This window comes from Pogoniulus pusillus, chromosome 24 (assembly GCF_015220805.1).
Source record: "Pogoniulus pusillus isolate bPogPus1 chromosome 24, bPogPus1.pri, whole genome shotgun sequence".
In the NCBI taxonomy this organism is placed as follows: domain Eukaryota; kingdom Metazoa; phylum Chordata; class Aves; order Piciformes; family Lybiidae; genus Pogoniulus; species Pogoniulus pusillus.
The window spans coordinates 2,217,983-2,244,178 of NC_087287.1; the positions used below are offsets into that span (position 1 = coordinate 2,217,983).

General features: G+C 45.6%; 1 protein-coding gene across 8 annotated transcripts in view; it reads left to right on the forward strand.

Moving 5' to 3' along the window:
• The window catches only part of NELL1 (neural EGFL like 1), a 322,104-nt gene that overhangs the window by 87,390 nt on the left and 208,518 nt on the right, over positions 1-26,196 (forward strand). For 6 of the 8 annotated variants that reach the window (XM_064163058.1, XM_064163057.1, XM_064163059.1 and 3 more), the window contains exon 12: positions 5,322-5,450. The exons of the other annotated variants lie outside the window; for them this stretch is intronic. In XM_064163058.1, coding sequence (XP_064019128.1) covers positions 5,322-5,450 — 129 coding nt within the window. The remainder of the gene's footprint in view (positions 1-5,321; positions 5,451-26,196) is intronic. 8 annotated transcript variants of the gene reach the window in all.

The following is a 26,196-nucleotide window of genomic DNA, read 5'->3' on the forward strand; positions in this document are numbered from 1 at the left end:
TAGGAAGAAGTTCTTCAGCATGAGGATGTTGCCACTCTGGAATGGGTTGCCCAGGGAAGTGGTGGAAGCCTCATCCCTGGAGGTGTTTAAGGCCAGGCTGGATGAGGCTGTGGCCAGCCTGATCTAGTGTGAGGTGTCCCTGCCTGTGGCAGGGGGTTTGGAACTGGCTGATCCCTGTGGTCCCTTCCAACCCTGACTGATTCTATGAACTGGAACCTGAACACGTCAAGGAGATTGGGAAAATAAGAGCAGTGTGGAAGTGTCCCAGAGTGGAACAGATGTTTAATTTTAGAATGATCTGCTTTGGGATCACCAAAGCCTAGCCAGTTGTGCAGATCTGGTGCTGCAGAAGTGATAGGCTTATATCTGCTAGTGTGAAATTGGATCACTTTGTAATTGTCTGAATATACTTATTAATGGCCTTGGTACACTCAGAAGAGAGAAGTGGAAAGATGCAAATATATTGTTAAGGAAAACTGGAGCAAAGCTTTCAACAGCCTTGGTAAAAGAGGGCAGTGATGTTATCAGAAATGTTTGGGGAAGGAACAGAGGTCATCAGGCACATCACAAAACCTACCCAGACTCTTCAATATTTAATTCCCAGCTGGTGGTATCTAATTGTATCTTGAATGTCTTGAGTGACTTTGAAGGCCTGATGTGCACGTTTGTGACTGTGTGCTGGGGGGGAGGCGGGGAGTGGTTCCTGACATCTGTTCTGCACGTGTTTATCTGTGACCTCACTTGCTGCTCGCTTGCCTTGTCTTGTCTCAGCCTGAAATTAGTTTAGATTATCAGAACTCTTTAAGATACGGTGTGATGCTGTCAAACCCTCTCCCACTGCCTGCTTGCTCAGATGCCACGATTCTATTTTTGAGCCATTTCCTCTATTTGGAGAGGAGCTGACTGTCTCTGATAAGACTTTGCAGAATATTCTGAAGTCTCAGTAATTCAGTTCTTTTCACCTGGGCAATCACAATGTGTGCCCTCTGTGAGCTGCCACCCACGCTGAGATGCAGAGATCCCACAGAGGGATCAAGGGGTGGATTTGCCATCTGTGTAGGTACTTTAAAGGAAGCCCTATAATCCATTTCACACCAAGGAATTCACAGAAATTGGATGTTTGCATTCTTTTCCATTCTGCTTGGTTGAGGATAAGTAATTGCTCCCGTGCATAGATTAGCCATGAGCAGACTGATGTTTAAGTCAGTTAAGTCTCCCTCTTTAGTCAGGAATACAAACGTGGCCGTTGCAGTCAGTGGCTCTCTCTGCATTCCTGATTGTTTTGCTGAATAAGAATCAGTTAAAATATTTAGCTAACTTAGGTGTCAGCCTGGGATTGTTAGTGTGAGAAGGCAGTTAGCTTCTCTCCTCACACTGCACTTCAAATATGAGGTGGTCTTTATTTGCCAGAAGAACAGGACAAGTGCTCATGCCCAGAACTCAGTGTAGGTTGCATTTTATTCCTCTCTTGTCTCCAAAGACCCAGCTGGGGAGAATGCAGACCAGGGTCTAAAAATACAACACCCAGGCTTCCCTGTTGTGCACCTCTTGGCTTTTCTGAAGTGCTAAATGTGCATCTTCACTGCAAAAGGAAAAGTGCTTGGAAAAGCCTCTGGTCCGATCAGTGGTGTTTGAGCTTTGATCAAGGCAGAGTGAACCTTTGCTTTTCTCTGCCATCAAGTTAATCTGTTTCTTTGTTTTTCCCTTTTTCCTTACTGGTTAAGCCCTGTGAGGAGAGGCTGAGGGAGCTGGGGGTGTGCAGCCTGCAGAAGAGGAGGCGCAGGGCAGAGCTCATTGCTGTCTACAGCTACCTGAAAGGAGGTTGTAGCCATGTGGGGTTGGGCTCTTCTCCCAGGCAACCAGCAACAGAACAAGGGGACACAGCCTCAAGCTGTGCTAGGAGAGGTTAGGGTGGGAGTTGTTGGCAGAGAGAGTGATTGGCATTGGAATGGGCTGCCCAGGGAGGTGGTGGAGTCACCATCCCTGGAGGTGTTCAAGCAAAGCCTGGATGAGGCACTCAGTGTCATGGTGTAGTTGATTGTCTAGGGCTGGGTGCTAGGTTGGACTGGATGATCTTGGAGGTTTCTTCCGACCTGGTTGATTCTACGTGGACTACTGTAACTAAAACACATGGAAGAAAGTGGAGTATTTCTTACAGGTTTATGTGAGAGTGAAATTAAACTACTTAATAATGATAGAATTTATCCTAACCCAGCAGTACCAATCCACACAGAACCAAGATGTGGGATTTTTATACTGCTTAACTCACTGATGTGTCACATTGGTTCTGAGTGGTAGTATCTACCAATAATAATCAGCTATAAAACTGCTTCTGTGTCTGAGTTCAAAGCAGAATTATTATTCTAAAGAAGCAGGAAATAAACTGAGGATATCATAGTCTTAGGGGAAACAGTGACAAAGAAAATGTTATAAGACTGGTTGTCTCTTGGATATTATCTAGAATGCCAACAGAATAGTAATCCTGCTTGGGGAGTATAAATTAGATGCTGAGTGGATAAGTTTGGAGAAATGGGTTCCACTGTTCAGTTTCAATTATAATTATAAAGGCAAAAAACAAGAAGCCAAATACTGAGACTGCATAAATGGCTAATGGCAGTGTAACTGTGCCCTTCTTCGCCAGTATAAAACGTACCCAGGCTTGACAAGGCTGTATCTGGAGTACTTGAGGGGGTTTTACCAGACTGTGAAATGAAGGAAGGCTGGAAGGGATCTCTGCAGTTTTCATTAACCGGGTTGGTTCTTCCACACAAGTTGACTTGCAATGACAGAATGAATGAACTGAGCTCTAGGAAGGTGCCTTAGTTGCAGTAAAACCAATCTGAAGTTTGCATTTAGATGTGGATGTTGACCCTGGGAAAGTGTGCCTCTTGCTACCAGTTGTTTGATAAGAAAAGACCTCACAACCCAATGTTGGATGGTCGGACTCAGCAAGTTGGAGTGCACTAAATGCAGTAAGTGCACTATGCAGTGAGCTAAATGGAGTGCACTAAATGAGTTTCGAATCAGTAGATGACTGAAGCATGTGTTTAAAAACAACTAAACCCCATCCAGTGAACAGCAGCTTCAGGGCAGCCCCATGGAAATTTGCTTACTGCAGATGAAAATTGTGTCTAGTATAAACTGAAGTCTTCCAAAGGGAGTAGATGATCTCTCAAGTCCCTTCCAACCTAAGCCATTCTATGAATATGAACAATGTTCTGAATGGGGCATTTAGAAGTCCAAGTCACCTTTTTCCTAGCTGTCCTTAAAGGGTGGTAACAGAGTTCAGGATCAGTGAATTAGGACTTGAAGTTTGTCTGTTTTATGACCAGGCAAAACCGGGAGAAACTGTTCTGGTGCTCATATGCAAGTTAGAATACAAGTAGCTCATGGTATGATTGAGTTTCTGGTTTCCCTTCTCCAGGAGAGAAAATCCAGGTGTATACTGAGCCTCTGTATATCTCAGGCAAATAGAAATTGACTTCTGGATATTAATAGAGAAAAATCCTTCAGACATACACCAATGAGGGTGAAAAACCCTCCTGTTGTCAAATTCTGGAAGGTGTTTAGCTATTCTTTGCAGTTCTTCCAGTGGAGTGCCTTTAAAGAGATAAAGACTTCAGCACAAGAGAGATTTTGACACATCTTTAAGAAACTGAGCATCAGGAAGAGTGAGCTTCAACCAGTTGTGCCTTTAAAGAAAGAGGGGAAGTTCATCATGTCTGTAGGAATGACTTTGTGTGGAATAAAAGAAGCTGCTCACAAAGAAGCTACTCAGAGTTTGTGTCAAGGGAAAAGGAGAGATTAATAAACATTCTCTCTTACAAAACATGATGCATGGATTAATTATAAACTGTAGAAACAATCCAGCTGGGTATGGATGACAGAATTACAAGGCAGAGCATGGAGACTCTTTTGACTACCAGTGGAGTTTTGTGTTCTAATGCAGTGTCTTATTTTTGCTCTTCCAAAAGCACACTTGATTATATATAGTAAGAGAATGGTGAAGGAAGTTTATATATCTATAAATAAATGCATTTATATTGCTATGAAAATATGCAAAAGTAATAATTGGCATTAATTTTTATGTCCAGGCACAGATTGCTTATAGCTGTGAACACAGTTTATTAACATTAAATCTTGCCAGAAAACTGTCAAGGTTTGAAATGCACAGTTTGGGTACTTATTCACACAGGGAACAGGCAAAACTAGAACCCTTTAATGGTAACTAGCAAATGCAAACATTATCCTGCAAGAGAAGGTTCTTGCAGTTAACTATACTGCTTATCCACTAGGTGGATGCTGGAAGCTCCTTTCTGTTTATGGCAGGAGGCAATTAGTGAATTACAAGAGGCTTAAAGTATTTACTTACAGAATAGTATCCAACAGTACTCGAAGCACATGGAGGGGTTGCTGTCAGTGGTCTCAAAGGCGTTAGAGGCTTTGGAGTTTTCCCAGGCTCTTTTCTCAAGAAGCTGGGAGTCTCTAGCATAGTCTCTGACCTGGTTCCTCTTGATTCCCAATTCAGCAGAAGCCTTGCAGAGGGGCAGGCAGGATGCAATGCCATGCACACACGGTGCTACCTGCTCATCCCTTTGTGTCAATATAGCCTGAGACTAGTTGGCCTTTGGACACAGATTAGCCAATCAGGATGGCAGTTAGCCAAGCTTGATCATATTAGGTGAAGCCAGGGCTTTTGTTTTCCTTTCCTTTCACAATTGCTTCCCCCAGCACAGAAGAAGGAGGAGCAGGGGAACATGTCTGGGCAAGTCAGAGTCCTTAGACTCAGTGGATCCAGGTTCTTTGTCCTCTTCGCCTTGGTTGCTTCTCCCCACAGCAGAAGAGAGGAGAGCAGAAAAAATCATGCCTGGGCAAGCCAGGACATGGATATGCCTATTTTGGCTTATTCAGGCTTACCACAAGTGTGTGTGTACACACACACACACACATATATATATATATTGCATTTTATTGTCTTTTTGCTGTAAGTTAGTGTTGCACTTCTTGGCAATTGGAGATAAGGTGGCATTTTATCCTGCATGGCTTCAGGAGAAGACTAATGTTTGTGATGACTGAATGCTTTGAAGTTGTCTTTTCTCCTGACTAAAACTAGTCATACAAACACATTTCTGAGCAAAGTGGTTTTAGTGAAAATGAATTTGATGGAGGCATGCAAAAAGCCTGTGTATAGCAGATGGATTGAAAGAGAGAATTTCTGGAATGTAGCACACCAAAGGTTTGCAGAGTGTAAATATTAAACCTGAATAGCTGTAAAGAAAACAAAATGTTTCATAGCAGGTTGCATGTTCCTTGTGTTTCAGGCCATAACTTCTGCGCAGAGGGACACAAATGTGGTGAAAACTCAGAGTGCAAAAACTGGAACACAAAAGCCACTTGTGAATGCAAGAATGGTTATCTCTCTGTCCAAGGGGACTCTGCCTATTGTGAAGGTAAACAAAATATTCCAACACCTGTCCCCTTAAGCTGGTCTGAAACACGGTACTAAGAACCAGGCTGAGGAGTGAATTCCATTGCAGAGCGCGTTTTCAGGGTGGTGAATGTCACAGGAACCCTTTTTGTGTTCGTAACTATGGAGTGCAGTTGGCAGGTGGTGCTGGGCTCTTCAGATCCCCTGTCTGTGGGCATGGTTCCCTGATGCAGTTGCCCCTTGGCACACCTTGGTCGTGCTGTCATTACAACTTGTAAAGCAGTTTTTGTGGCCGGCAGCAGCTCCCTTCTGAAATGTTTTCTGTGCAGAGCAATATTTTTACAAGATGCATTCAGGTGGGAAGTGGGAACTCTGCTGCCATTTGTCACAGAGGTAAGTGTGAAGGTGTGCTGAGGCTTGAATATAGAAGTGATGACCTGCAGACCTTCCCAAAGTACTTCTGTGGGCCAAGTACTTTACTGAAATGCTTTTCCTGTGCTATAGAAGAGAACTATTTCTTGGAATAGTGCAACTGAGGTACTTCTGTTGATGTATTATTCCATCACAGGAGCAAATACTACAGGGCATTATTCTCCTTTTTATTTCTCAGTGTTTTCTAGAGCTTGCTGTTGTTCATTGCTGTGATGTACTTACTAAAGCCTCAGTTGAGGAATTAGCATATGCCACGTTCCTTCCTGCCTTTGCACTGCACAGGGTTTTGTTATGCCCTTATATGTCAGACTGCAATGTTGAATCGTTTGGCCACTCTAGGCAGGTTTTGAGGTACTCTTTACAAAGTGTTTCTCTAGATCCTTCTTCCACTCTTACTGGTGATGGAAGGAAGATGGCATTTTTGACAAGCTGTTAAAGCACACTGTAAAAAATTGGAAGGCAGGATGAAAGAATATAAAAGACATGCATGGACTGGGCTTAAACAATCCTGCTTTCATTAAAAGACTTCTCAGTGTGTGTAAGTGAACAGGACTGCTGCAAATAGTGCTTTATGAAGCTGTTCAGTAAATGGCAACCATAAATCTCAGGGTATTTAGTTCTCTGCAAACAAAACTTTAAGTGGTCCTGTTTATGCACTATCAGTGAGTGGGAAAAGAGGCTGCCTGTTTCTTCTTAAAGATGGGCAGCAGATGTAGTATATGCAGAGAAGCTTGTTTGAGAAGAGCTGGTCTAGAGGTTCTGTAAGGGCTACTCAGGAAACAGAAGACAGTGAGAGGGCTTTTTACCAGCTGTGATACAGAATCAGTATTTGTTCTTTATTGCTGGTTTGAATGAGATCAATGGTTAGTGTTTTCACTGACCTAGGAGCTGACTGTCCCTTTTTTCCTTTATGGAAAAGATGTAGGTGACTGAAGTAATTATGGAGATGTTTGCAGTGCTTTATTGGCAGTGGTGGGGGGAAATAAAAAGGAATTAGTAGGAATTACAACATATCTGATGCATGTTGTGTTTCAGTTCGGAAGGGAAATCGCATCCCAGGCTTTTGTGCCTGTGGGTGACTTGTGAGGCAACAGGACAAACACAGCTGCTGCTGCTGCTGAGAGCACGGGATAGATGAGAGGCACGTTCTGCATGTTATGAAATTATAAATTGGCTAGATGGAGAGCAGCTCTTGGGATGGAACACAGAGAAGAAAAGGCCCTTTAGGAAGGGGAGCTGTAGAGTGACAATCGATTAGCCAGGAGGTGACTCCTTTCAGCCCTCTGAAGAGCTTCCTTTCACTCCCTGCAACAGCTCGCTGCGAAATCTCTTTGTAGCTTGCTCTAACCTCATTTCTCTCATCTGGATGTTTAATCTGCTGAGTAGAATCTTTCCATAGCTGGCTGTCTAATGTTCTCAAATGCTGTGATTTAAATAAATCCAAGTCAGTAAGGCTAAGCCATGCAGCTGGAGGCACAATTTGTCTGGTTGTTTGCGAAGAATAATGGTGGAATTTTTGGGGGTGAGTTTTGGCTTTCTGTGCGTGCTGTGTATGAACTAAATGCACAGAACACCCAGACAAGAAGTTGCAACCATACAAACCACTTGTGGAAGCAAGGTGGATGGCCTTCACAACTGTGCTTCTGCATCTGCCTTTGTCGTCCCTAAGCCTTTGAATTTCAAAGACATTTAAGGTTACTGTTGCCTTTGAGGTGGCCAAGCTAAACCATTTCATGCTTGTGATGTGCTGGTATGTCAGGTGAGTGCTCCAGATGATGAACTTGGAGCTTTCTGGATTTCTCATCTCCTCCAGTTTCCCTGAAGTACTTGTGCATGTGAATTCTAATGTGCGGTGTTATTTTTACCTACCCTATGTTTTTGACTGTTGCTTCTGCCTACCCTTATTCATGTAGATTCTTCCTGCTGTAACTTATGGCACCATTTTGGTGGTTTGGTTTGTGCTTAAGTCTGCTTTGCCTTTTGAAATGTATTTGTGTCTTTTTCTATTAGTGTTCCACGTTCACATTTGCAGTATGGTAGAGAGAAAACAGCAAGGTGGAACGGGATGATCTTTAAGGTCCCTTCCAACCCATTCCATGACTCTAAGAGTTTCTGCTACATATTTCACAATGAAGAGCAAAAGCAGGACCCTTTCTCCCTGACAAATTTCAGTTCTACCTTCTAAGCTTGAAACATTACCAGCCCATTTCTGGTGCAAGGTTGTTCCATTGGGATACAAGTGATTATTACATAACTGCTGCGGAGCTCTGATTCACTGTGAGAGCCATTTAGGTCTGAAGTGAGATGAATCTGCCAGTTAGGATGAGTGTGTGCCTCTTCTCACTGACAGGAGTGCATGAAACAAGAAAATAAGTGTTAACCTTCTGTCCTTTGTGCACAGCTATTTATGTCCTGAAGCATCACCTAGTAAGAGTGATACAGTATCATACCGCAGGATGTCTTATCATAGCATGGCTTGGGCTGGAAGGGACTTCAGGCTCCAGCCTCCCCACCGTGGGTAGGGATATGTCTCGACTAGACTGCTCAAGGTCCTACCAGTGTCACCATAGAATGTTGTTGTTATAATGGGTAAGGAAGGATCCATTGACTGAAGTGGTCTTAGTAGAATAATGTTCTGATTGTATGACTGTATTGTAGGCTGTGCCTTCCCTATAGGCTGAAGTAGGATGACACTTCCAGCTGTGCTGTACAGTGTATAAACAAGCTGTGTGAACTGGAGTTTGTCTTTTGGGAGCAGGTAACAATATAAAGCTATTTTACAAGAATCTAAAAGCCCAAACCAGCTTCTCAGGCAGAAGCAGCTCAGGAGGCAGTGGTTAGGACATGCTGTCCCAGGTGACTCTGTCCTGCCCTTATAGAGGTGGCTGAAAGTTCTGAGCCCAAATATAGCACTGAGAATTCATTGTATTGTCTTCTTTATCCCTTTTTTTCCTCATTTCCTGGTAAAGTTGCATGGATTAATAGTGACAGGAGAAAATGAGTGAAAGATATATTTCTGTAAGATTAATTCAGGCATGAATTGCTGCGACCTCCAAGGTCACCTTAGTGCTGTTACTTCAGCTTAAAGAGTTAATGAATTAAATGCCTTATGCTCATCCCGTTTTTTTGTCCTGATGGAATGCAGTAGAACCACTTATGACTCCCAGCCTGCTGGCAATTTGCTGAGTTTCCACAGCTGATGTTTTTCTTACTTTATAAAATAAGTTGAATTTTGTTCAATATTTTTTGCCCCCTTCCTCCTCTGTGGTGATTTCACTGCAGCTGTTGTAATTTCAGTGCGCTGTGGCTTGGGAAGTGACATTACCATTACGTAGTACCCATTTGGACCTTCTGTGTGGCAATGATGTATGACTGAGGTTTTGGATCATGCCCACTGGCTTGACTTTTGGGTCAGCTTTTAATGACAGTCCTTCTGTTTATTGTACTCTCAAAAAACCCTGCTTCACAAGACACTCCTGTTTCCTGCAGCTGGTAGTCACTGGGTAATGCAAGAAAGTTGAGTTCTGTGCTTTACAGGTGTACATCCCTGGAGGTGTTCAAGAGAAGACTTAATGCCATGGTCTAGTTGACTGGATGATCTTGGAGGTCTCTTCCAACCTGGTTGATTCTATGCTTCATAAAATAACCTGAAGTTAAGAAAATGGGACAAATATTGATAACAAATGACTGTGAGCATTGCAAGCACTGATTCGTTTTTCCCCCTGGCCTGTAACTGTAGCAAAATGGCAGGAGAAGAATGCAGAAGTCTCACAGTCAAGATCATCATTGCTGACTCAAAGTCTGCCTCAGTGGTAGTGTTTCAGTCAGATCCAAGTCCTTAGATGGAGACTTAATAAACCCACCCCAACGAAACAACAAAACACCCCAAACCACCTCCCATGCCAAAAACCCTCAAGCAAACAAAACCATCCCCCACCCCATCACCCTTTTTATAAATAGCTGGCTTGCTGCCAGGTTGTGTTCTAGGGGTTCAGTTCCTTTACAAGAAACTTGTTAACCTGCTTTTTAGGACTTCACTTACCTCAAGAGTGTCAGTTTTAGGCTTCCATTGATGTCACCCTGTTTATCAGGGAAAGACTCTTCTCTTGGTGGTGCAATGCAAATCATAGAATCACACAATCACCCAGGTTGGGAGAGACCTCCAAGCCCATCCAGTCCAACCTAGCACCCAGCCCTAGCCAATCAACCAGACCATGGCACTAAGTGCCCCAGCCAGGCTTTGCTTCAACACCTCCAGGGACGGTGACTCCACCACCTCCCTGGCAGCCCATTCCAATGCCAATCACTCTCTCTGGCAACAACTTCCTCCTAACATCCAGCCTAGACCTTCCCTGGCACAACTTGAGGCTGTGTCCCCTTCTTCTGTTGCTGGTTGCCTGGCAGCAGAGCCCAACCCCACCTGGCTACAGCCTCCCTTCAGGTAGCTGCAGACAGCAATGAGCTCTGCCCTGAGCCTCCTCTGCTGCAGGCTAATGCATTTATTCTGCCTTCTGTATACATGGAGAAAGACTTTGAATTTTTAATAATAATAACAATAATAATTGCTTGAATTCAAATTCATCTTTCAGAGCATGATCAGACACTTCTCAGTCAGCCTCCTGCCTTAGTGGGCTTTATGGACTTCAGTACCAAGACTGCAGTTTCCTTGTGCTAGGAGCTGCTAGTGGAGGAAGCTGAGTTAAAACCAACGTAGTCCTTCCCCCTGCCAGGTCCATAAGCAGAGATGAGTGCTTGCTAGTGGACAGAAGGTTTCAAACCCAATGTTAGATTTTTATACCAAGAAGATTCAGGAGTGTGTTGGAAAATTATTTTGCTGCCATGTATAGCTCCAGATAAATTAGTTGTGATTTCAGTGAATCAGTTTAAGTTCATATTCCAGCTGCCAAAGCCTGGAAAGTGAAATTATTTGCCATCCCCTGGAGTAACTTTAGTTCTTTTGGTGTAGTGTCATGCTGAGATTTATATGAAAATAAGTTGTAATTTCTAATGAGATAACCATATGTTTTGGAGTTGTTGTGATAAAGTGACATCAATAATTATGACTCCTAAGCAATCCAGCCTTGCAACTGTCAGCTCCAGCGTTAGGAACTTGCATTGAATGGATTACAATCAGTGCTGTTAAAGAAAAGAAATACCTCTTCACTCCTTCAGGATGGCAACAAAAATCCTGCTCTGAGGCTGTGGAGATTTTTGTTCACGTGGAGGGACTTGAGGCTTCAACAAATGCTCTTCTGAATTGCACTGGAGGTCCTTTGGTATCTCAAACATAAAGCTTTGCTTTTTAGCTTTGGATACTTGCCAAGGATAGGCTGAACATCTCTAGCATGGGATCAGGCAGTGCTGGTCTAGTTCACTGTCTCTGAGCACTTTACTGCCATTCTGGTCTTTATTCCATTCAGCCTCCAAGATCTCTGGGTGTGCCCCCCTTGCAGATTTGGGGGCAGGAGTGCATTCATGTGTCTCTGAGTTTGTGGAGTGGGGGTGAGTGGAAGCAGAGCTGAAACAAACTGCTTCTTTTTAAGTTAGGCCACATTTGAGTGCTGTGTCCAGTTCTGGGCTCCTCAGTTCAAGAGATGTTGAGGTGCTGGAAGGTGTCCAGAGAAGGGCAGCAAGGCTGGTGAGGGGCCTGGAGCAGAGCCCTGTGAGGAGAGGCTGAGGGAGCTGGGGGTGTGCAGCCTGCAGAAGAGGAGGCTCCAGGGCAGAGCTCATTGCTGTCTGCAGCTGCCTGAAGGGAGGCTGTAGCCAGGTGGGGTTGGTCTCTTCTGCCAGGCTGCCAGCAACAGAACAAGGCTCAAGTTGTGCCAGGGGAGGTCTAGACTGGATGTTAGGAGGAAGTTGTTGGCAGAGAGAGTGATTGGCATTGGAATGGGCTGCCCAGGGAGGTGGTGGAGTCGCTGTCCCTGGAGGTGTTGAAGCAAAGCCTGGCTGGGGCACTTAGTGCCATGGTCTGGTTGATTGGCCAGGGCTGGGTGCTGGGTTGGACTGGATGATCTTGGAGGTCTCTTCCAACCTGGTTGATTCTGTGATTCTGTGAGGTGGCCTGGGGTTTTTGAGTGCCTCAAGCTGCACTTCCACAGCCTTCATTTCAAACTACTTTTGAAAAATAGAACTTTATCTTATTTTCAGCTGAGTTAAAGAAAAGTCCAGTGGCATGTTGTTAGCTACTAATTGCAGCAGAATCTGACTTAAAAGCTGACCAATAGGTGGGAAAAAAAATAATTGTGCCTTCCTGCTGGGTCAGCATCATTATCTTTACACTATAATAGCCATTATAGCAGGTTGTCCCCATGGCATGTTCCAGCACTGAAAGGGGCAGAAATCTGTGCAGGAAACAGTGACATGATATGTATGTGCTAACCTTTGTGGGCAAAAAAAGCTCCTGCTGTTCTTTACCCATTAAACCCCTCTATTCATCCTGATACTGCCAAAATCCTGTCTTCAAACTGTGACACAGCAGAGCCCTGTCACATTTCTACTGACATCGTTGAAGAGGAGAAAATTTGGGAAGAGGTTGGAAGTGGAACTGTTGCAGTTCAGACCAGGTAAACGTTTGCTCCAAACATTTGGCAGCAAAGAGAATTAACAGATCTGAGTTGCTCCTGTAGTGATGATCAGAAGTTTGCTTGCAGTTGAGCTGGACTTGAAAATGTTGAGCAATATTTGTGTGTAATGAGGAGGTTTTGCTTGGAAGCCACTTGGCTGTACTTCTGCACAGGTAGCTAAAAATTGTCTGCTTAGCCCTTCAAACCTAGAGCTTGAGGCTTTGCCTTTGGTTGTGAATGAACCATTAAGAAGATGATGTCTCTGTGTGCAAAATGGTGTTCTCCTGTTGCAGAACAAAAAGCCTTTAGTCACCCAGGTTCTGACAAAAGAGCAGCTCTCTCAGGGACCTGTGAAGTTCAAAGGGAGGTTGGAATAGAAAAAAATCAGAGGTAAAATCCAGCCTCAGTTTTTTGGGGGTGATTCCTGCCCCTTGTTTTGCACTGAGAGCACTGCAGGTGCATTAAATGCTGTTGACTCTGTGCTGTTGCCTTTTTGCTGTGCTTGGGAATGTGGAATTTTGCATACTTGGAAGCCTTGGAATGAGACAAAGATAATCTCTCTTAAGTGCTGGTACTTGTAGACATTTTTTCAGCTCCTTGAAAGAAACTTGATGTGCAGCCTTGAAGCTCAAGCTGTCTCTCCTTTGCTCTTAAGGAATGGCTTTGGGAGCATGGAGTCTTCAGACAAAAAAGGAAGTTCTCACAGCCAGTTTATAGGTAACCAGTTGGATTGGGCTTGACTGTGACTGTATGAAAGTGCTTGTTGTAAATCATGTCATCTGACTGCCTCAAGGTCTGTGCTGGCAATATGCTGGTGGAACAAGAGATCCAATTTGGGGGCTGTCGAAATGTAACTGTGAGGGTGTTGTGGGCAGGTCGGAGGAAGGAAGGATGTGCATTTGTCCTACAGCAAGATCTATTACAAACCAAAATGAACACCTCCCATCTCCACTCAATTTTGGCCACAGGGAAAAAAGGCAAACCAAACTTGGTTCACTAGAGGACATGTGTGAAGGACTTAGAGGACTCTGATCTCAGTCTAAGGAGCGTTGAGTCCTGAGGTAATGGATGCAGTGGAGAAAATAATTTTGTTCAGGATTGTATAGAGATCTTAGGGAGCTTGGGGAAAAATAACACTGAACTCCTCAGGAACTGTGGTGCTGTGAGCTGTCAAGGAGATTTAAAGAAGATTATATAAAACACTTTCAAGCAGTTGCAGTTCTTTCTGGCTTACCTGCCATGAAGCAGGTAGGGGCCCTGCACTCCATCTTGGCAGAGGGTAACAGCAATGAATGTTGTTGCATTTAGGGAATTATAAGCAAGTTGGAAGAGACCTTCAAGCTCATCTTGTCCAACCCAGCACCTAGCCCTAGCCAATCAACCAGACCATGGCTCTAAGAGCCTCATCCAGACTTACCTTGAACACCTCCAGGGACAGAGATTCCACCACCTCCTTGGGCAGCCCATTCCAATGCCAATCACTCTCTCTGCCAACAACTTCCTAACAACATCCAGCCTAGACCTCCCCTGGCACAGCTTGAGGCTGTCCCCTTGTTCTAGTGCTGGCTGCCTGGCAGCAGAGCCCAACCCCACCTGGCTACAGCCTCCCTTTAGGCAGCTGCAGACAGCAATGAGCTCTGCCCTGAGCCTCCTCTTCTGCAGGCTGCACACCCCCAGCTCCCTCAAGCCTCTCCTCACAGGGCTGTGCTCCAGGCCCCTCCCCAGCCTTGCTGCCCTTCTCTGGACACCTTCCAGCACCTCAACATCTCTCATGAACTGAAGAGCCTAGAACTGGACACAGCACTCAAGGTGTGGCCTGAGCAGTGCTGAGCACAGGGGCACAAGAATCTCCTTGTCCTGCTGCCCACACTGCTCCTGAGCCAGCCCAGGATGCCATTGGCTCTGCTGCCCACCTGGGCACACTGCTGCCTCCTCTTCAGCTCCTCTCTACCAGCACCACCAGGGCCCTCTCTGCCCGGCTGCTCTCAGCCACTCTCTCTCCACCCTGTAGCACTGCTTGTAGTTGTGGCCAAAGTGTAGAACCCTGCACATGGCCTTGTTAAGCCTCATCCCATTGGCCTCTGCCCACCCATCCAGCCTGGCAAGGTCCCTCTGCAAGGCTCTCCTACCCTCCAACAGACCCACACCTGCTCCTTACTTGGTGTCATCTGCAAAGTTACTGATGCTGGACTCAATTTCCTGCTCCAGATCATCAGTAACAATATTGAACAGGACTGTGCCCAGCACTGATCCCTGGGGCACACCACTTGTGACAGCTGCCAGCTGGATGTGGCACCATTCACCACCACTCTCTGGGCCCAGCCATCCAGCCAGTTCTTGACCCATATCAGAGTGAATCTCTCCAAGCCAGGAGCTGCCAGCTTGGGCAGGAGCTGATTGTAGCAGCCTTGTGTCAAAGGCTTTGCTGAAGTCCAGGTAGACTACATGCACAGCAAAGGCTGTGAAAGCAAAAGGCTAGAGCCTGGGGGAGTCAGGAAGCCACGGATGCACAGGGTCTCTAAAATAGGCCAAAGCCACAGCATTTTGGTGCTCTGGGAAGGACATCAGGTAGATGTTTCTGTTGCCAAGTTGTATGATTAGAATGACAGGCTTTGCAGTGTGTAAAGTTAGCTGCAAAAGAAAAGGCAAACAATTGGCTGCAAACTAATAAAACCATTTCCCCACACTGTTGGCTCTTTTTTCCCCCCCTGGAAACTACTGAATGAGATTAAGTTTTTATTCTTCATTCCAAAAAGAAAAAAAAAAAGCCAATAAACCCCAGACAACTAAATGGAAAAATAATCTGGTTCCTCATAAAAACCATTTATTTTGTATTATTTTTAATAGAAAATGTGTTTTCCACTTGGTAATGGCAGAACTGGGGGCTGCTGCAGTAAATATTATCTGTTACCTTTGTGCTTAGGTGAATATGTTTAGTTTCCTGTCGATGGAAAACCAAATTGGCTCTGAAAATACAGGAGTCTCTAAGCCTGTGACACATGTCACTTTCTGCTGGCAGGGTTTTTTTTGCCCTGCAAGATTTTGTGTCTCACTGTTATGGTTCTGGGTATTTAAAGCTCATCTGTGTATGAGAAACAAAGCACAGGATCACAGAGTGGCTTAGGTTGGAAGGGACCTCAATGATCATCCATAGGCAGGGACACCTCTCATTAGAAGAGATTGTTCAAGAACTCATCCAAACTGGCCTTGAACACCTCCAGGGATCTTTGGTCACGTTCTGTGATTCTGTCATGCACAGTCTCCCTGGGCAACCTGTGCCAGTGTCTCACCACCCTCACTGCAAAGACCTTCCTCCTAACATCCAGTTTGAATCTCCCCTCTGCCAGTTTAATCCCATTCCTCCTCATCCTGTCACTACAAGATCTTGTCAATAGTCCCTTCCCAGCCCTTCTGGAGCCCCCTTCAGATACTGCAAGGCCACTCCAAGGTCTTCTCAAAGCCTTCTCTTCTCCAGGCTGCAGAGCCCCAACTCTCTCAGCCTGTGCTCAGAGCAGAGCTGCTGCAGCCCTCTCAGCATCTCTGTGGCCTCCTCTGCACTGGCTCCAGCAGTTCCATGTGCTGCTTGTGCTGGGGGCTCCAGAACTGCACCCAGGACTGCAGGTGGGGTGTGAGGAGAGCAGAGCCAAGGGGCAGAATCCCCCCCCATGCCCTGCTGCCCACACTGCTCTTGATTGGGAAAAACACTGCTGCTAACCTAGGGCTTTGCTGTCTGTCTGTGGTTAACTCTCTGCTTTCCCCTTTAGGACTTCAGCATGCAAATTTCACTGCCTTTCCTAACATTTCTCCTCGTGGCTTTAGTTGGGATTAATTTGGCATGGAGTTGTACACTGATTGCTGAGGATGTGCCTGTATTAAGTGCAATCTGTCCTGAATTTATGAAGAGGCAGTGAGAGCTGGCATTTTGCAGCTGTAGTAGGTTTAGATGGGCATATGTGTTTCTGCTCACAGCTGAAACTGGGACTGTTTGGTTTAGAGGTTTGTATTGAGTTTTCTTTGCAATAATAAATCAGTTGCCTGTGTTTTTAGTTGTTGGTTTTTTTCCAGTGCAATTCACTCATGGAAAAGTATTTCTAAATTCAGTTAAGAAAAAAGCAGCATCTTATTTTCTTTTGGTATTGCATGAGGAGCTGTATTTGAAGTGGACCTGAAAAATAAGACTCTTTTTGCCAACTGCCCTGTCCTGGTATGAAAAGGAAGCTTTACCTGGGCCTTCAGTGGGTGTAGGATTTGTCTGTTCCCTGGCATCTGTCTGGGCAGGTTTCTCTGGTTTGGTTTGCTGCCTGGAAGCTGGGATAATGGTGTTAAGAAAATCCTTTGTTGTCTTGCTGGGGTGTTGTGAGGTTTACTGGACGAAGGCAATTGATAAGGGCCAGCACAATGATACTGTGAAATAGACTTAAGGTGGTGTAGAGAAGTAAACTGCTTACAGAGTAAGAAATAAGTTTTGTGGTGGTTTGGGTTGGGTTTTCTTCTTTTTTTTCCTCTCCATTTTAATCTGGTAACTGCTATTGACAGCTGAGGAGAGGCATCCTGTAAAACATCCATGTGTGTATTTAGTTTCTGGAGTGATAATTCCTCTTAATCTGTGAGATTTTTGACAGGCAAATCAATTTCATTTAGGTATGGAGCTGCCTCTGACAAACATCTTAAAAGGTTCAGTTGTTTTTGTTTCCTGAGACATCTACTTCTGTTTCATTCTCTGCCTCTTCGTACCTGAGTGCTTTTGGAGGCTGGAAGAAAAAGAATTGTGAGGAGTCTTTGATTCAGCTAAGTGAAATGAGTACAGAACTCTGTAAGTCATCTGCAAACTGAACTCTGGTGGTAGTTTGTTACTGATGTGCTGACTTGTACACGAGGTTTAGTATTAATTTTCCCCCCCTTGTCTGTTCTTCAGATCCAAGAGGTTAGATTTCAAAATAACCTTTGGGTGTCCTAGAAATTTTCCCACTCTCTGTTCTCCTTAGCACTTTAACTGCTTTCATTTCTAGATTAGACCTCTGAGTTTTGCTTCTTACTATTGGCAGTTTCAGATGAATTACATTTTATTAAACTCTTTTAAAAGCTTAGCTTTAATTTTATTGTTTCTGTCGAAGCTGTTGTGTTTGTATCTCGTCCTGGAGCCCCTCACTGAAGGTGTGTATGCCTCATTCCAGTTTTTCCTGCAGGGATCACAGTGTTCAATAGCAGAAAATTATTTTCTCTCTTCTTAAAGGCTTAATAAAGTGCTCGAAAATGGTTAGGATGAAATTGTCAGTGCAGACTCCTTTCTATCTCTCATCTTCCTTGGGATTGTTTACTTCTCGTCTTCATTTTCGTTGTTTTGTTTCCCTAATTCTTATGGCTGATGTTTTCCCTTCAAGCTTTCACCAGAGGATGTGTCTGTACCTATTGGTAGCTATTAGTGCTGAGCTAATTGCATGAGCACACAGCAGCGTCTTCAGTCACGAGTGTGAGTTAGTGTCAGCACAGAGACATGATGTGCTTTGGAAAGGGAGGAGATCTAATTTGCAAAGGGTTTGCATCGAAAAATTGCTGCTTGCCTTAGGGCTGGCTTTAGGCATAAGCAAAGCAGCTGCTTTCCTGGGGCAGCAGCTCTCCAGCATAGCAGGTTGGCCATGTGTTTGCTCTCTGCTTTCTGTCTCTTGCAGCCCAAGACACAGGACTCAGTGGTCTCCTTCTGCAGCCCAGTGGAGAGATTACAAAGTGAGGCCTGTCCTCGTGTTGATGTTCAAGGAGTTGCTGTTGCCTTTCCCACTGTTTCTCTTTTCTCAGGAGCAGGTCACTCAGATGCTTTCCAGTCCCCCAAGCATAAGGCAGTAAAATTCAGTTTTGTTAGAGCTGACTCAGAGCTTCACAGTGTCACGACTGTGCTGTTGCCTGTCTTACATGGGATGCCATGGCAGCCTGAAATGGGTGCTGTTGCTATTGCATTGCTGCTTCCAGGAGAAGGACTGGAATTTGGGCATTGTTTGTAGCTGTGCAATTCATAGAATGGTTTAGGTTGGAAGGGACCTCAAAGCTCAGCCAGTTCCAACCCCCTGCCATAGGCAGGGACACCTCCCACTCGAACAGGTCACTCAAAGAATCATTCAACCTGGCCTTGAACACCTCCAGGGAGGGAGCAGCCACAACCTCCCTGGGCAACCTGTGCCAGTGTCTCACCACCCTCACTGCCAAGAACCCTTTCCTAGCATCTGGTTTGAATCTCCCCTCTGCCAGTTTAAACCCATTCCTCCTCATCCTGTCATTACAAGTCCTTGTCAATAGTCCCTCCACAGCCTTCCTGTAGCCACCTTCAGATACTGGAAGGCCACTCCAAGGTCTCCTCCAAGCCTTCTCTTCTCCAGGCTGCAGAGCCCCAACTCTCTCAGCCTGTCCTCATAGCAGAGCTGCTGCAGCCCTCTGAGCATCTTGGTGGCCTCCTCTGGACTGGCTCCAACACTTCCATGTCCTTCTTGTGTTTGGGGCTCCAGAGCTGCACCCAGGACTGCAGGTGGGGTCTGAGGAGAGCAGAGCCAAGGGACAGAATCCCCTCCCTTGCCCTGCTGCCCACACTGCTCTTGCTGCAGCCCAGCACAGGGTTGTGTCTGAGCTGCACTCACACTGCAGGCTCCTGTTGAGCTTTTCATCAGCCCAGACCCCCAGGTCCTTTTCCTCAGGGCTGCTCTCAGCCATTCCCCACTCAGCCTGGAGTTGTGCTTGGGATTGCACCCACCCAGGTGCAGGACCTTACACTTGACCTTGATGAATGCCATGAGGTTGGCCAGGGCACAGCTCTGCAGCCTGTGCAGGTCCCTCTGGATGGGTCCATGCCCTGTAGCAAGTCAGCTGTGCCACACAGCTTGGTGCCACCTGCAAAAAAAGAAATCTTAGGCAAAAATAATTTTGCAGCACTCACATGGGCTGGATTGTAACTCAGCTGTAAAACTGGGCAGGCATATGGGAGTGCTAAGGTCACTGCTAGGTATTAGAATCTGTGTAGCCAACACTTAGACTGATTCAGACTCTTAAGACACTAATCCTGGAGAGGCCAGGTTGATACCTGGGAACGAATTTCCACTTCAGCACTGTTTCACTGGCATTACAATGTCTGTGTCAGAACCACTACGGTGGTAATGAAAAGCTTCCTCTGCACAGGACATTACGGTCAGGCCTTCTACTCTGTTCTGGCTTCTTTAACCTGTTACTCCTTAGTTGACCTTATTTGCATGCTGGCTCTTGGTCTAGCCAGCTGAAGCAGTGCTGCCATGAAAAGGTCAGCAGCAACCTGTGAAAGACCATGAGGCACAGTTTCCAGTTTCTCTTTTCTGTGAGAATGCATTCACAGCCTGGCACTGCCACTCGGGGTGGGCTTTGTCTAGTAATTTCCTTGTACAAACAGTAAGATCAGATTTGGCTGAAGCAGTGACCCTGCCTTGTGGCTGGTAGGGCAGTCGGTGCTTGACAAGCCAGCAGCTGCCGTGCACCGACGCAGCCTTTAGCAATTAGCACCTTGCTGCTTTTGCTGTCAGCGCTGCCCTAGTACCAGGCTATGGCACACTGACTCCTACAGAGCCTCACAGCTCTTGCCACCAGCTCTTTGGGTTGCCAGGAGCACTTGGGTTTGTGTTGTGAGTGCACAAAGAAAGCAACAGCAGTCTGTGTGCTAACAGCTTCTGTCAGTTGTTCCTTGCCTGGCATTGGCATTATTGGAAATTCATTAATGGGCAGCAGATGATGAATGTGGAGGTGGACAGAGCCATCCTCTCTCATTAAGCATTTGGAAACAAATGAATTTCAGTTTCAGGTGAGTAGAAGTCTTTCAGTTTGGTTTTTTTTTTTTCCCTTAGTTAATACAATATAAATAACTGGAGCTCAGGTATCTCTGTTTAGTGCATTTCAAGACTGATGTGAATTGCAAATGAGGAACATGGAAAAGAGAATTGTGTCTTGGACTGCATGGGAATCTAATCAATAGGCATTCTCCTGCGCTGTATCTGTTCTGTGCTGGCTTCCTATTGATTTTGCAAACATATTACTGTTAGCCATAGTATCCTTTGAATATAAATCTTTCCCTGGTAGCTTCTTCTGTGTTTTAACTAAATCTAAAGCCACCAATTTGAGGACTTTAATGTTATTGCTAAACCAGAGACATTCTTCCTTAATCTGGCCCCTGTGAAATCATAGAGCCATAGACTCAATCAGGTTGGAAGAGACCTCCAAGATCATCCAGTCCAACCTAGCACCCAGCCCTGGCCAATCAACCAGACCATGGCACTAAGTGCCTCATCCAGTCCTTTCTTGAAATCTCCAGGGATGGTGACTCCACCACCTTCCTGGGCAGCCCATTCCAATTGCAGATCCTGAGAGGAAAGCAACCCCTTTGTGGCGGAGGTTGAACTTGATTTTAACTTCTCTGAGTTTCTGTTACAGTTGGTAACTCCCTGTCCTCCAAAAGAAAAATATGAAGGAGCCTGAGATGCCCTTTCTGGCACTGGAGAGTTGGGATGTGAGCATGCAACCATCATTCTGATTTAAGGCTACAGGGAGCATGAGCTATCTATTCCCTTCTCAATCCAATTAGTTTTGAATCTAGAACCTGATCGATTGGTGCAATTTCTTTGACCTAAATCTTGGAAGAGAATGTTACTGAAGTCAAAGAGGTGATAGTGCATTCTGGTTTTGGTTGTGACATAAAAACAAGCATCCAGCAAGTAGTGTAAAAGCTGCACTGTTATTCCTTGAAATATTTGTATGACAGTAGGAGGTATTTTGGCTTGTAGATAGAAAGGCTGTCTCATCTTTTAAACCCTTTGGAGCTACAGGACATCAACTGAGTGAGGGCTGCTTGAACTGCAGTAGCAGCAGCAGCAGCAGCAGCAGCTGCTCTCATTTGATGCTCCTGATCAGGGGTGCGTTTAAAGCCTGAGGGAATATTGTTTGGATGTGTGGCAGTTGTGTGTCTTCTCTTAGGTCAGTTTCATAGAGTGGGATATAGTAGGCTGTTGCTTGGCTGTATAAAGAGAAAGTACTTCTTGAGAAAATGGAAAGCATGTTTTTGTTGCAGTTGTTTAACCAACAGCAGGACCCAGCTGCTGTGTAATGCTTGGCTGAATTAGAGGAATAACGTGGCGTGATGATAGGTGTGGAGATGGGAAATAGCCTCTATGTATGAGTGTAATTATATATAATTAACTGAACCTGAATCAGTGTGCTTGTGGCTTTGGTTTCTTTGCTAGTTTTGTAGTTAGCCTTTCTTGAGAGATGCCATTGCTGTTTTAATGTAGCCATGGGCTGTAAGCATTGCAGTTGGCTTGAGTGCCATGTGAATAATGAGCTGCAAGCAGGACGATGGGCGCTGCTGTGCGGTCAGACCACCCTGTTCTTCAGCTTCTGTGTTGTTCATTTCCATTTCATGACTGCAGATAGCTCATGCTCAGTTTCTGTGTTTCCTTCCATCTCCTTTTCTCCCCCTGTGGAAGAATGAGTTATGTGTACCCATTGCCTCTACATCATTTTCAGAATCAGAATTAATCAGGTTGGAAAATACCTTCAAGATCACCGAGTCCAACCCATCACCTAATGCCTTCTAATTAACTAACCCATGGCACTAAGTGCCTCATCCAGCCTCCTTCTAAACATCTTCAGGGATGGCAACTCTACCACTGCCAATAACTGTCTCTGTGAAGAACTTCTCCCTAACATCCAACCTGAACCTGCCCTGGCACAGCTTGAGGCTGTATCCTCTTGTTCTGTCGGTGGTTGCCTGGCAGAAGAGACCACCCCCACCTGGCTACAGCCCTCCACTTCACTGTGGAAGGATGTAAATAAGGGACATATGAAGGTACCAGCAGAAGTGCTGTAAGCTTTGATTATGTGAGGTGCTTATTATTATCCATAGCTGCATGCATGCTCATACATATTTATACACCGGTGTGTTTTAGATGTTAGCTGTGGCTGTACCTTTAGGCTGTTGTTTCCTCTGTTGTAATCATGTTGCAATAATTAAAACATCAGAGAAACAAACAAACAAAAGCTCGTTTTAATGTAACAGAGCTTACGATGCCTAACAGATAGAAGTAATTAATTTTTGCATTAAAAGCATACAACAGGAACACTGTCAGAGCTGTGCAGGAACCAAAATGTGTGTCAGGGAGGACTAAGCACACTTGAGCTTCATGCAGCTTACTGATTCAGGACACATTTGGGTTTTCTTGTCCCTTTCCAGTATTTTGTTGTGCTTAGAGGCTGCAGTTGAGAGAGTGATTTGCCATTGGAATGGGCTGCCCAGGGAGGTGGTGGAGTTGCCAGCCCTGGAGGGGTGAGGGGCTGGTGAGGGGCCTGGAGCACAAACCCTGTGAGGAGAACTAAAAAACCTCAGCTGGTCTTTTTTTAACCTGGAGAAGAGGAGGCTCAGGGCAGAGCTCATTGCTGTCTACAACTACCTGAAGGGAGGCTGTAGCCAGGTGGGGTTGGGCTCTTCTCCCAGGCAACCAGCAACAGAGGAAGAGGACACAGCCTCAAGTTGTGGCAGGGGAGGCCTAGGCTGGATGTTAGGAGGAAGTTGTTGGCAGAGAGAGTGATTGGCATTGGAATGGGCTGCCCAGGGAGGTGGTGGAGTCGATGTCCCTGGAGGTGTTGAAGCAAAGCCTGGCTGGGGCACTTAGTGCCATGGTCTGGTTGATTGGCCAGGGCTGGGTGCTAGGTTGGACTGGATGATCTTGGAGGTCTCTTCCAACCTGCTTGATTCTCTGATTCATTGCACTGTTTATTAAACTCTGCTTTCCTGGTAACCTCCCTTTCAAAATGGTGCTTGTTTCTATGTGTCTCCTCAGACTTTTGCTGCCAAGCCCAGGCTGTCACTGTGTGGCTGAGATGGTTTGTTGGGACAGGTTAACCACAAAGACTCTCCTGAGCTTTTCAGCTTTTGGATAGACTGCTGATTCCTAGGTGAGCTTTCTGAGAGCTTTGCTGTATATGCTGTGCTCACCTTGATTTTTCTCTGAAGCTTAGGCCAGCAGCTTTAGCCACTGGCCCTAGAACCAGAAGGAAATAGTTAAACTTTCAGCTGTTTGCTGTGCTCCCTTTGCTGTCTCTCTAGTGTGAGAGTTGAGCTATTTGCAAGTAGTTTAAGCAGGATGCAGATGCTTTCCCAAGCCTTTTATCACTTCTTTTTTTGACATTGTCTGTGCATTGACATTATTTTTCTAATGTCTTATTTTTCAAAGCTCCTGAAAAGGCTTCCTAGCCTCTCCATGGGCTCCTTCACTTCCACTTCCAGTGGAACCAGAGCTCAGTGTAGTCCCACAATAGCAGCAGCAGATTGCTGGGGCACAGCATCGTTGCGTTGCCGCAGTTCCCTACACACTGGATCCCAAGAACGCAGCTGCCAGGGTACCTGGAGTCAGCTGCACAAAGCAGTAACCATCCAGGGACTTGCCAGCTGCCACAGGGACAGGAGCAGTGCTCACAACCAGCGGGTGCCAAACCCCTGTTTCTGCCGTTTGCAAAGCAGGTGAGGGAGTGCAGTGCATGCAGGATGCGTGCCATGTGCTGGCAGAAAAGACTACGCTTAGAGGTCGAGTTGGGCACTGCAGACATTCTGTTCTTGACAAAAAAAGTAAGCAAACTCTCCATGAGCTGTTTGATATGACTAAAAAAAACCCAGCGTGGCAATTTTGAATCAGTGAGGCAGACTTGGACCAAGTCTAATTCAAATAACAGAATTACCCAGGTTGGAAGAGGCCTCTAGGATCATCGAGTCCAGCCTATCATCTAGCCCTTCTAATTAACTAACCCATGGCACTAAGTGCCTCATCCAGCCTCCTCTTCAACACCTCCAGGGATGGGGACTCCACCACCTCCCTGAGCAGCCCATTCCAATGCCAGTTACTCTCTCTGGCAGGAACTGCCTCCTAACATTCAGCCTAAAACTTCCCTGGCACAGTTTGAGGCTGTGTCCTCTTATTCTCTCACTGAGTGCCTGGGAGAAGAGACCAACCCCACCTGGCTACAGCCTCCTTTCAAGTAGCTGTAGAGAGCAATAAGTTCTCTCTTGAGCCTCCTCTTGTCCAGGCTGAATGACAGCCATCTGCACATCTCGGGTGACAGCCTGGCTTGGAGAATGTTAGTTTGATTGAACTTGAAAGTCGCAGGAGGTACTGCTTGGTAAGGGCATCAAATGAGGGGTTTGTGGGAATGCAATATGTAGTAAGAATCACACAACATTATGAGTTGGAAGGGACCTTGAGAGATCATCCAGTCCAACCCTCCTGCCAGAGCAGATCACCTAGAGCAAGGTCACACAGGAATGCCTCCAGGTGGGTTTTGAATGTCTCACAGAGCTCAGAACCCAGAGAAGGAGATTATAGTACCATAGCAGGTCTGCTCTACTGCCCCTTTGCTGATGTGGCTGTGGGAGTGAAGTCTTCCTCAGGTTTTGTGGGGCTTTTTGTTGTTCTTTCTCTTGCCATCAGTGTGTTTGGTGTTTTGAAACATGCCCACCTGCACTGGTTTGAGAAAGCTTCTGCCAAGGTTTGGGTGGTTTTTCTGCTGTTGCTTTTGGGTAGCATTTTCAGCTAAGCAATCCCTCTGCTTCTGTTTCTCCAGGGCTCACTTGCTTAGAACCAAAATTTTTGTGTCCAGTAAAGCCATGGTATAATAAAAGAAGTTTCCTGCTTGAGGAGGGGAAAATAGTTGAGTTTATCTTGTGTGCAAATAGTGCAGCAGTTTCAGCATGTGATGAAATGGAGTGCAGCATAAAGGAAAAGGTCCAGTTGTTAGGAGGGAGACCAGCTGACAGCCCTTTCCCCTTGCCTTCCTAAGTGCTTTGACCATGGGCTTTACAAGGGGAATTTCACTCTCTCTTGATGAATCCTTTTATGACCAAAAGCAGACCACTTTGACTTCACCTGCAGATGAGTTTGCTCTGATTGTTAGGATGATGGCCAGGGAAGTGGCAGTGTGAATCCTCTAAAGTGAAGGAGTGACCTGGATGCTGAGTGTGTCTGAGCACATTTAATGGTGGTTGCACAAAGGGAAGAAGCTGCTTCTTTCTCCTCTCTATTGGAAAAAAAAAAGGGGAAAAAAGAAATTTTAGCCTTTTAAGAGAGGGGAGAGAGGATCAGTCCCTAAAGATCCTTCAGCTCTTAATCTCCAATTTAAATCCTTAAAGTCTCTTGACTTTAATGGGTGATTTAAGTGCTTAAGTAGGAATTAGGAACCTACACACTTTGGCCCATTGTGCCCATGTTCAATGTGAGGTGGAGGTAAGTGAGTCCCTGTCACATGGAGTGAGGCCCCCTAAGCCTGGAGGACTGATGGGATTTGAGCTAAACCTCTGCCTTTTGTTTGGGTTTTTTTGGTTGACTAACACTGGCTGCTTCCTGCTCAGCAGGGCTCACTGATGTGAAAGGTTCTGCTTTTATACACAGACCCTGGGAACACCTCAGGGTTAGAGATTTTGGTGAAGGGACCAGACACCCATACACCTTGGGGAGCTAGTAACAGTTACCTCTGAAACAGCAGTTTGGACCTAAGCATTTGTGATCTCTACCTCTCTGTTACCTGACTAAGACTAAATAACTTGCAACCATTGAAAGATTGTGTGCATATTAGTAGCCTAAGGAGTAAAGCCTTGCACAAAGTACTTCAGGATGGTGCAGGGGAGCCTTGGCATTAATTCCTGTCAAAGTCACTTCAAAAATGCTGACTCAAACTGACCCAACTTCAGTCTCCCACAGCATTTCAGAAAGCCTCTTTCGTGTTTTTGTC